The sequence below is a fragment of the Alternaria rosae genome, assembly GCF_020736505.1.
Source record: "Alternaria rosae strain MPI-PUGE-AT-0040 chromosome Unknown BKA58scaffold_14, whole genome shotgun sequence".
Classification (NCBI taxonomy): domain Eukaryota; kingdom Fungi; phylum Ascomycota; class Dothideomycetes; order Pleosporales; family Pleosporaceae; genus Alternaria; species Alternaria rosae.
The window spans coordinates 479183-490472 of record NW_025763583.1 but is presented as its reverse complement, the minus strand read 5'-3'; the positions used below and the strand labels follow the sequence as shown (position 1 = coordinate 490472).

The window sequence follows — 11290 nt, the reverse complement described above, 5'->3', positions numbered from 1 at the left end:
TCACTGTTCCGTAGTAGTGCCATCGTGATCAGCGTGATCAGTCTTATCCGCGCGCATGAGGTAGGCCATAACACCCCAGATGCCTCTCATCGCTTCGGTACGATCATCAAAATTGAACAAGTCGAACCATCTCGTTCTTTGTAGTTTTGGCGAACACCAGTCTGAGTCTGTTGGCGCTTCTTTGGGCAGTTTACCTTCGGTGATGTACTCAAGATAAGCCGGATGTATGCGTAGCTTTAACAGGCTGATGTGGTGGTTCAATGACGAAACCATGAAGACCTAGATTGTCGGATTAGCGGAATGAGCTTCCTAGAGCTGTTGCACGAATCCCTACATCGTCCCACACAGCACTCTTGTCTTTGCCGATGGCCTTATAGGTCACTTTTGGATCCCACAGTGGGTTACCGGGTCGCAGCGTTTTCCAAATCTCTGCTGGCGATGGTCTGCGGCGAGCCTTGGATCCGTCACGATTCCTGTCGGTGGGTTTCGCTTCAGGTTTAGAGGCTGCATCTTTGGACAGTATCTCGATCGCCCCAGTTGTTTCGCCAACCTCGCCCCCGGGCCCTCCACCCCACCGCTCCTTTGTAGTCCACCATCTGTCCTCGCCACCTCTCCGTTCCAGTTTCCCCTCTCTGGCTCTTTCTTGCGCCAGCAACAGCAATCCACCTAACTCGCGCACAGCATCAAGATTAGATTGCTTCTTCAGGTTTCCGGTCAGTCCAAAGCCAACGTCTGCCCTGCATTGAACCCCCAATACTGGACCTTCCATATAGCCATGTCTGGCTTTAGCCCTGTCCTGAGGTGCTTGCCAACCGACAGAGCTCATGCGAACAGGAAATCTAATGTGCTCGATTGTGAGGACGGGAGGACGGCGGTGTGGTGAGAGTGTCACACCAAAAGCCCATGCAATCGGCTCTATGAAAGCACGCACGCAATCAATGCGGTACTGATCAGGCATCTCGGCACCACTCCCGATTCGATAGCCTCGGTAAGACCCGTTTGAGAGATTAATCACCTTGTTTTGAGACTCCATATTCACAGCCCAAGGGGCCTTGGGGGGTGCAGCCCGAGCTGGGAGTATGCGGTTCGGAGTATTTGACGGCACACGTGCACTCACTGGTGCGGCGCTGGAGCCATTGGCGCCCTGGACCTCGGCTGGTCGCTGTCCACTTTCAGCATCTTCAACCTTGGCCTTCTTGCGAGGTTCCTCTTCTTCAGGCGTACGAGACCCTGGCCTCGCTGTGGACACTCGATTCGAATCAGTTTCACGTTTGGCGTCCTGACTTTGGGCATCTGTGGACGCTTGCGGGGTGCTTGAAACCACTGCCTCTCCGCTAACATTGCCAGCTTCTTGCGCTGGTGGAAGATATTCGTCTAGCGAGATATCCCAGTAATAAGCCAAGTTGTCAAGACCCTCCCAGAACTTTCGGAAATGTGCTAGTCGAAGCTGTGGTTGATCTCCAACACTCTTGCGCGTGAGTGTTGAGTAAGCATCAGCGTTCTTGAAGAGCAGTTCCCTCGCTCGGACATAGAACTCTCTCTGATCTGGCAACCTTCTGCCATTGCTCAAAAGCGTGGCCGGGGCGTCAGGACTGGATGTGGCGTCGTTCCCTCCCGGTGATTCTAACCAGGAGGTTGGGGGCAGGGACGACTCTGTGTTGTTCGGCAAGGATGATAATAATGTTTCCAAGTCACATTGGGGATGAAACGTGACATTCAACAAGGCCAAGGTGTCTTCACTCACATCAGACGGCTTCTTGAGTCGCAAAAAGTGCTCTGATATCCTTGCTCCTGGTTGGGTCCAGGTGGCTGGCAACGTGTTTATTGACGGCTCGGGCGGCTCAAGAGAAGGAAACTTGACGGGTGTCGGTTTCGAAGGTGGCGACCTCTGTTTCTGTGTATCATGCTGCCCCGCAAGTAGGTTGCCTATGAACAAGTTGTCCTATATCAGCAACAATATTGCACGTGCGCCGCACGTCTCAGACGAAACATGTGTGGAATATATACCCACTTGACTGACAGAAGCATGCCAAGTAGCTACCACAACAAGCAGCTTAATCCGAGAAGAAAGAAAACATGTATGCGTATTTGGAAGGCCATTTCAGATGCTATCGCGAACCAAGCTTCGGAATTATGTTATTGGCGTAGACTCCCGAGGTTCACTTGGAGCGGGCGGACAAGACCTTTGCGCGAGACGAAGAGACGACAGCGATTGACCGAGAACAAACCAATGAGAAGAAAACTTACCGCTGAAGCTGAACATTATCACAGAGTCGTGGTACGAGGACCGTGATGCTTAGGGGCGTGATGGAATCGGCGATGGGATGTCGAAGTCGAGCGAGGGCCGCGGATCTTCAAACCGGACGTGCGCACCCAACGCAACAACGTCTCCACACCCATCAGCAACTCTCTGCTAGAGCTTTGCGCGAGCATGCGATATTGATGCATTATATCAAACTTCAGGAAAATCAGATATGAGTATTGTGACAGTTCCTCCACAAGCCACGCGCGGCGTAGCTGGCTAGACCCCAAGAGCTTGTTCATGCGTTACCCCGAAGACGACTGTCAAGTGGTGCCACTGGGGTCAAATGAATCAAGAGATGACAAGGCAGACTAGGAAGATGCCTCTCAGCGATTTGGAAGGTGCGAGAGGTCGAATAGATGTATTTTGCATCTTCGAGTTGCTTTTGCTGTTCAGTCACGTGCTGAAGACGCCTGCCCGCCAGGTGCGCAACACCAGCACAAGCCGCCAACACTCCACTCCTTCCAACCCCATCGCGCATCGTCAAATATGTCATCGCGTCCGCCCGAATGGCTATCAGAGTGCTTTGTCGGGCGGCACGGCAGTCGGCTGAGACGGCGAGGCCGGTGCCGCTCAACTGTGCGAGGCTCAGCGCGCTTCATGTGCATTGTTCGAAGCGCGATGTGAAGCCGCCCGCGTTTCAGACGGATACAAGCGCACCATACTGTGCCAACGGTTGACTACCACCCGGCCGTTCTTCGAACGCCTACTAACATCTCTCTTCGTTAACCATTCATTCAGCATCACGTAGCGGTAAACTCCAATTTCCCAGTTTAATATGCACAAAGCGTCCGCGGCGCCTTGTATCCTTTCTCTTCGTCTCTCTTTCTGAGCCCTTGTTGGCGTTTCTTTCCATGAGCTATTGCTCGCATGGCCACCCCTCAAGAGTCCATTACGACGGTAAACGGGAGACGATGTACTCGCTCTCGGGCCCGAACGGCCCTTACAACCTCAGAGACTCCAGCAACATCCGCAGCCGCCGCCCCTCCCCAAGTCACCACGTCCACGACCGTTGAGGAGGCACCGAAAATACAGACCAGCACCAGCCAAGCACCTCCGCCACCTCCTCCCTCTTCGACGGCACCGGCACCAGCCCCGACTACGTCTACCCAGCAGACAGCACAGCAGCCCCCCGCAGTGCCTACAACATCTACGACGGAAGCAGCAGCAACATCCGCGATAGGTACGAGTAGCCCGGCCCCTACATCTTCGGAGCGGGTGACACCGCTGGCTCTCGCATCTTCAGCTCGTGCAACAGCAGCTGCTCAGAAGCAGCCAGAAACTCAAGCGGCACCGGAAGTGTTTTCTCCGGCCGCTGCGGTTCCTCTGTCTGTGTCTTCGCAAGCTGCTGCGGCTTCACAAGTTGCTGTGGCGGTGTCTTCAGCCCCGCCTCCGCCTCCAAGTCCCGTACCAACAAGTTCTGACACAGAACAAATAGCTGTTCCAACGTCACTCGTTGCATCTTCGCGCGCACCGGCTCGCTTCACAGCTCCGGCTATATCTGAAGGTGCCACATCGGACGCAAGCCCTCCGCTCGCGATAGAAACCGACACGAATGCACAGCCGTCTGTGACAGAAGCGCCTGCCATCGCAGAACCACAGCCCACTACTTCGCTAGTAGATTCCACACCGACCGGAGGATCAGCTGGCATAATTGCACCGGAACAGGGAAACTCTAGCGACAACAGTCCCTTGACTTTTGCGAATGGTGGGAACATAGGAGGCATAATTGGGGGTGTCTTCGGCGGTGTGGCTGCGTTAGCCTTGATCAGCGTATTGCTCTTCGTCTGCTTGCGGAAACGGAAGTCGCGACCGGTGCGATGGAACGAGAAGCAAGAGACAGGCCCAAGCTTCCTGGCCAGGTTGAAGACGATACCCAGCGGAGTGGGGGCATTCGTTGCCAGGATCAAAGGAAGCCAATCCGGCCCGATCAGCAATCCCTACCAACGCCATGCTGCGCAAACCAGCGTTGGTTCGGTGTACTCGAGGGACTCCAACGGCAGAGGTCGCTCGACCAGCGAGCCGCAAGGATTCTTCGGTGTCAAGCGTGCGGGCTCGAGCAACAGCAGGTCAAGCAAGAAGAGCGAGAGGAATCTGCTTCGAAAGAAGCCAAGCAGCATCTCCTCAAATTACCGGTTTCCAGGGATTGTCGAAGACACAGGTTCGCCAAATCCCTTTGCTGACCCGAAAAGTACGCTGTTGGTACTCAACCCAGATCCTCGAAGCGCGCCTGTTACACCGCAAGTCCCTGTTGCTGCTGCCGACACTGAACCCAGAGATCCTTTTGCATCTATTCAGGATCCCCCTGGAGCTGGACCAGCTTGGGCTCAAGTACCGACTCACCATCATACACGTACTATAAGCTCAGTGTCGGCCCTAAGCTCACATCCCGTGTCGTCCTTCTATACGGCCGATAACCCGTTCCGAGATCCACCTTATGCGCCGCCTGCTCCCAGTCAGGCGGTTCTACCAAGCCATACCCGTCGTTCGTCCATGGCATTGCCAAGTTTCAACGCGCTGTCCACCGTGGACGCAACCTCTACCTTCGCCTCTCGCGACTCTGACATGTTCTTCGGAGAACCAGGACCAAGCAGGCCTGCCACCAACTTCTTCACTCCAATGCCAACTGGTCGTACGGTCCGACAATCGGATCCTTTTGACCTCGACCGACCTGAAGTTCTTGGCTTTACAAGCGTCTTCAACATCAACAGGAAAGAAGTGGCCGGAAACATCACGCGACAACCTACACGAAGTAAAAGAACAAGTAGCGTCGGTAATTGGGGCAACGCGGCGCCAGACGCCAACAACTATGGCTTGTTTCCGAGAGACAGCACAAAGCAGCCACCACCATGGGGACCGAACGGCAGGAGATGACGACAGCCACACAACGATACAATGTCGCAATGGAGGAACCTTTCGCGCACAAGACGCGTAAAGACATAATGAGCAATAACACGGACGGCGTCCCACGATCTTTTCTCTCGATGGCAGGAAGTATTCCGCGGGCTCCATCACCCCCTTTTTGTTTTACCCAACACATACACATTTCCTCCCACACTTTACCACGAACTGAGCGAGCAAGCCAAACACCATATTTTCTGTAACATATATCCCCCACTACAGGTTTTCCTGTAGTTGTCGTAGCGTAGCATAGCGTAAAATATACCCCTCAATGAATACCATTACGTATATCTGTATCGATTGTTCCGAGCAAAGATTGTTGTAAGTAAAGGAGAAGATTAGTGATCGTTGCATTGAGAGCGTTGTATCGTACGATGTTGGAGACGGGTGGCGGTTGCCAAGGTGGAGTAGTCGCGTCAGCCTGAGGCGTGGGTGTGAGACGCTAGGTATAAGGTTTGACTTGTGAGTGACATAAGTCTACTCGGATGCGGGAAATGCTCAGGCCGTGGAGGCGGATGGTTCGGATTATGTCGTTCCTGGGTGCTGCCTGCACGTCAGACAAAGAAAACACAGAACAGGTCTGTAGCCTACATCAAGTTAAACATGCAAAGTAGGCAACCTAACATTAACGTAGGCTCTATGGTATTCAGCTTTTTCCTCAGAAAAGGTGCCTGGGATGACATGCTGACATTGGAGACTCAGGTAGGGTGGGGAGTTGCTCTCTCTTGATGTAGCCGACCCCGCTCTAGCGGCCCTCAGTTCCTTCCTCTCCACAACAACGCCCAACCGCAACTATGCTTTGCGATGTCTGTATGGACATCTTCCGAAGCCCATTTCCCAGAGGACATACGGAGCATCATGATTCGACCGAAAGCTTACAGCGCTCCGTTCTCGAAAATTGTGACATCTGCCGCATTTTCTGGGACGCAATCCCGACCATGTCACGACCAGGCTCCGAGAGCATTCAGGCTTCAACGAAGTTCAGACTGAGTCCTTATAGAGATACAAGCACCATGTTACTGGAGTTTACAGTCTCCTTGTCCCCTTACACACGTGTTTGGAACATCTTTTGTGAGCCCACAGGTAGTACGCACATCACCTCATGAGCGATTAGTACGGGCTGACACTTAGGGAAGAAAACAGTAAAATCCACTATTCGGAGAAGCCGTACGACTATTCAGATTGGACTGGGAGTATGGCATGTGTGAGAACATGGTTAGCCGAATGCTTGGAGAATCACAGCGACTGTCCGGCATCCCGATTGAGCGAGCGCACACTCAGCAAAGCAGTCCATCCTATAGTCGGGCGCACTACATACCTCCCAACGCGTCTCGTCAAAATCGGCGAACCAGAAGCTACTAAAGTACGCTTGCGGCTGTCTCATGAGCTGGATGGCACTTCTTCGCAGTATGCAACACTCAGTCACTGTTGGGGCAAATCCAAAACACTCAGATTAACATCAACTTCGTTTCAACGATTCAGAGATGGCGTGGCTATCTCTGATCTGGCGAAGACATTTCAAGATGCTATAAGCACGGCGCAATCCCTCGGCATCGAGTTGCTATGGATCGACTCCTTCTGTATCTTCCAGGACTCCAAAGAAGACTGGGAGAAAGAAGCAGGACTTATGAGTCAAGTATACCGGCACAGCTTCCTCAATATTGCCGCCAGTGGAGCTGTTGACAGCGACGCTGGCTTCTTTCGTGAGAGAGCTTCGACTATTGAGCCCTACGTTGTTCAAACTGCGTGGACAGACCACCCGAACGGCACTTATCATGTTTACAGCGAGGATTACTGGTCCGAGAATTTCGAACGTATGCCTCTAAGACACCGCGCTTGGGTGTTTCAAGAGAATGTTCTTGCTCCCAGGATACTTCACGTCTGCAGTACTCAGCTTTTCTGGGAGTGCCATGGCCTAAGAGCTTGCGAGACATGGCCTATCGGGCTGCCAGCACACATGTACGCACAATCTTCGCTGAAGTCCACAGGATGGCCTGGAGCTATTGAGATTTTTGGCTCGAATGGCACTGCTGGCATTGAACCTCTGCGTATTTCTACGGACAAGAACGCTATACTTAACAGAGATTCATTTAATAGCCTGTGGATAAAGCTTGTATCAGAGTATAGTCTGTGCAACCTAACTTTCTCCAACGACAAGCTGATTGCACTGTCGGGCGTCGCAAAGCATATGGAGCGGCTCCTCGACATAGAGTACTGCGCAGGCCTCTGGGGTCATGATATTGTTCAAGGACTGGCCTGGTACGTCCCTAGGAAGAGTGATTTGGAGTGCGTATTCCCAACAGAGGCAGTCCCCTTTCCTTACCGTGCACCTTCATGGTCATGGGCATGTATGGATGGTAGAATAGTGTGGCAGGACTATTACCCGCTGAGAAGTCAATTTTTAGCCGACGTTGTCTCTTGGGATGTCAAAACTGCGACAACGGACCGAACAGGTGCAGTCACCTGCGCAACTCTGCAACTATCCGGATTCATGACAACAATGGAGTTACACCCAGAATTTGGGGTCGAGAAGAACTTGGACATTTATTGCGACAGCAAATGGATCAGCATGGATATCCACCAGTTCCAATTTGATCGTCGCCCTCCGTCATTTCAACTGCACTGTATGCCGCTCTTCATTGACAGTCTTGGACATATGTGTGCTATCCTAATCACTCCTACACAAAGCGCTCGCGGTCACTTCCGGAGGGTTGGCCAGTTTCGGGCGTGGGTTGGCTTCAAGAACTTTTGGGATTGGAACCAGCTTCCTCACTTTGAAAACGAGTCATGGTTGGAGTACGAATCGGTCACTGATGACGGGAAATACACGATTACGATTATCTAAAATACGACTTCCGCAAACATTCTGCGATACAAGAGTGCTCACAACGTAGCGTCTTTCAGTATCTGTTACACCTTATATAACAAAAAACCTAAGGTCTAGAGCCTACATTAACGTTGAATTCCCTACTTTGCATATTTGCATGTCAATGTAGGCTGCAGACCTGTTTAGTCTTTTCCTAGGTTGACGTGGTTGCAGACTTCTCACTACCTCCCGGAGACTACATGGTATCGGGTTAAAAGACCTTTCCAAAAGCTTGTGGTAAAAGTACGAGCAAAAACATTTATTCTACGCAACTGCAGCTTAGCTGATCACAATTACATGACCTTCATTTTGGTTGCGCTCTTGATATCGCAAAAGATGTGTGCATGACCCACTCCCAGCAGTCTGCTTTCACCTGACCTGACCAAGATATGAAGGAGGTAGTGACGTAGTAGCACTGCAGCTCTCTTTCGGACTCATGTAGTTCGATCACTGCTCAGCCGTATCATCGGATGTTTCCTTGTTCTTCGTGATGTCTTCTCCTCCCACTTTCGACCTCGTGGAACTTCTTGAGCTTCTTGGCACGTTTTGGAACAATCAACAGGAAGAGTTGCGAGGAGGAAGAGAGGTAAAGACATATGATGTAACGTTTTCCATTTTAATCGCGAGGAAGAAGACAGGCAAGAACATAAGGCGACAGGAAATCGATTTTGGTCGCACGAAGCGAGAGTTTTGGGTAGAAAGGAAGAACTCGACAGGAGGAGGGAGGTATAAATACCCCCAGTGCCACCAGTCGCGTCACATGTCGACAGTAGACTCGCCGCCGGAGCTCATCTTTTCATTATGCTTAACTTTTGGTCATAAATCGTTGATGGTTTCAACACCATGTTTTTGACACTCATTTGTGCCAGGAGAGAAAGCGGACATGCGTCTTGTTGCTAAACATGTCGCTGATGCCGTAAATTTTGGAAACGAGAGGAGAGAACATGGTGTTTCTCAATGCAAGCTTTTCGGTGTGTACGACTGAAAGGTTGGCGATGGGGAAGAGGAAAGAAGCATCCGTAGGGGTAGCTTTTATACGTCTTTGCCTAGCGGCGCCTTCTCCGCTCATGAAAGCCATGGGCGTTGTTTGAATACATCTCCAGGAAGTAGATCTAGTGTTCCAACTGGTCTTCACGACATGATTGATGATGCGAGTGGTTCTGAGCAGGCAGCCATGAACAAGTAGTTCCATCCTTTAGATTCGCGCAGACAGTGGGACATGACAATGCCGTGGTGTATTTTGGAGAGAAGGCACATCGACTTAGAGTCGGTGTTTTCTTGGTGTAAGCGCGAAGGCCGTCGAACGGTTGGGATTTCGTTTTGGAGAAAATCGTGTAGGAAGGTGATGTAGAAGTCAAAGAGGCCGGCGCTCGTGAAGCTTATTCACTGTTCTCTGCCAGGAAATTGAAGAGAGCGCGTGTCTTGCCATCAGTTCGTGCCATGTTCAAACTAAAGAAAATGACCAATTCATTAGGCATGCGGGGTGAAGAGCGAAGTGTTCCAAGTTGTTGCATCTTGCAGTCATTAACATTATTCTATGCTGTTTCTGTTCATTATAGTACGACTCCGCGAGAGTAGCGTCTTCATAACCTCTACATGATTCCCATCTATGCGATACCGAAGACCTTGGTAGGAGTAATGGTGAAGTTGAGAGGGTAAGTGACAAACTGGTTGTACCTGGCCTCGTGGGTGCCGGAGAAGTTGTACGCAGGGCTATCATTCTCGTCAGTCTAAAAGTTCTCACAACTCCAAAATAGAGAACAAAACTTACCGGTCACCATAAGCGCCATACTCAAAGCTAACCTCAATCTCCTTAGGCCCAAAGCCATTGCCATCATGCTCCCTCTCAGAAAGCCTAGCCGCAACACCGTTGTTGACACCCTCGAGCAGCTGGCAGTTCTCGTATGCGGAAGGAATCATAAAGCTTTGGTCATAACCCTGCTCGTAGCCGTGACAATACGCCTTGACGCCCGCGGGACCTTCCGGCACGCTGGGCACAGTGATGTTGAAGTTGTAGTAGCAGCCCTGGCGGGAGCAACCAGCTTCCCAGTTCTCGACTTGCCAGGTCCAGCCTTCTGGGATGGCGATTTGGCGGGCGACAGGGCCGGCCATGGCAGTTGTTGCGAGGAGGGCGAGGGCGGTGAAGGATACCATGTTTGCGGTTTGTGTGTGTGTTTAGTGGGTTGGTGTTAGGTATGAAGGTCTGAGGCGTGAGTGTGCGAGGATGTGAGTACAGCAAAACGGACGACCAGACTCAGACCTAATATACAATCACGCATCCTCCGAACACGAGCCCACGACCCATGAACAAAGGCAAAGTCGTGCCGACTAATCAATCGCCAATACGGCTAATAGCCGTACGGACGGACAAAGTCTACTCGTTCGGGCATTTAGACGTCACTTTCCGCCGAGATCGCCAGCCGAGGATGCCCGTTACAGCATGATGCACTAACGTAAAGACAAGGCTGTCCCCGTCCACTAACCACAACGCGCGCATCACGGTCCACCTGTGGCCTATATTTGGCGTCAACGTCTTATGCCCTTTCTCCACGATGCGAACAGTGAGCTCCTTCACCGTCTTCTAGGGCAAGATGGACGGAAGATAAGATATTGATTGCAGGCAATATTCCGGTTGCTGAACTGTTTAGGTGAGTGCCACCGCTATGCAGTTAGCCTACCAGTTGCCAGCATGGCCACAGTGGAGACGCTAAGAGCGCTCTCGTATTTCCCCATGATGGTGGTGCGAGGAACGTCATTTCTCGACCGAAAGTCTGTTTAGTTGCGAGTTGCTGTTACAGTCGCCACGGGTCTAAGGTAACATCATTTCTGGGCAGACCTCACCTGATCGTATTACTTCTGCGGCTAAGGCTGATTGAAATTCGCGTTGTTCATTTGCGACGACGGTGTTCAGGAGGGGGGTTTATCATGGTGGACTTTTTGGACGCTCTGGAAAACGCCAGTCTATATGGCCACTAGTCTCCTATTTCTAGAGGAGGATTCAAGAACGCAAGACATAACAAACATCTCCTGCTTTTTCTTTTTCTTCTCAGGAAGAGGAAGCGACACACGCATGACGCAGACCATGTTCAATTTTGAAGAGACGAGAAATAGACAAACACATGTAGGCGTCTGAGTGTGTATTTTGAGAAGACGAGGAAGCGGCACACACATGGGAACTCGCTGCCGGATTTTAGGTTCCACAAAGAAGTGTAGAAGCGTGT

General features: G+C 51.6%; 4 protein-coding genes across 4 annotated transcripts; 2 read left to right on the top strand and 2 right to left on the bottom strand.

Annotated features, from left to right (window-relative positions):
* On the bottom strand, positions 1 to 1992 carry BKA58DRAFT_445043 (uncharacterized protein; the record flags this gene model as incomplete). The annotated part of the gene is made up of 3 exons (XM_046174118.1): positions 1 to 279; positions 335 to 1926; positions 1986 to 1992. 3 exons carry the CDS (start codon positions 1990 to 1992, stop codon positions 1 to 3), a joined length of 1878 nt encoding a protein of 625 aa, XP_046020051.1.
* A 1021-nt stretch (positions 1993 to 3013) lies between these two features.
* On the top strand, positions 3014 to 5564 carry BKA58DRAFT_71072 (uncharacterized protein). The gene has a single exon (XM_046175766.1). It carries the CDS (start codon positions 3173 to 3175, stop codon positions 5174 to 5176), a length of 2004 nt encoding a protein of 667 aa, XP_046020050.1. The 5' UTR covers positions 3014 to 3172; the 3' UTR covers positions 5177 to 5564.
* Positions 5565 to 6141: 577 nt separating this feature from the next.
* Positions 6142 to 8048, top strand: BKA58DRAFT_445041 (heterokaryon incompatibility protein-domain-containing protein; the record flags this gene model as incomplete). Its single annotated transcript, XM_046174117.1, has 2 exons — positions 6142 to 6289; positions 6340 to 8048. 2 exons carry the CDS (start codon positions 6142 to 6144, stop codon positions 8046 to 8048), a joined length of 1857 nt encoding a protein of 618 aa, XP_046020049.1.
* A 1519-nt stretch (positions 8049 to 9567) lies between these two features.
* BKA58DRAFT_395145 (uncharacterized protein) lies at positions 9568 to 10379 on the bottom strand. The gene is made up of 2 exons (XM_046171259.1): positions 9841 to 10379; positions 9568 to 9782 (listed from the first exon to the last, which is right to left on the bottom strand). The coding sequence occupies exons 1-2, from the start codon at positions 10221 to 10223 to the stop codon at positions 9677 to 9679; spliced, it is 489 nt and encodes a 162-aa protein (XP_046020048.1). The 5' UTR covers positions 10224 to 10379; the 3' UTR covers positions 9568 to 9676.
* Between the last annotated feature and the right edge of the window lie 911 nt (positions 10380 to 11290).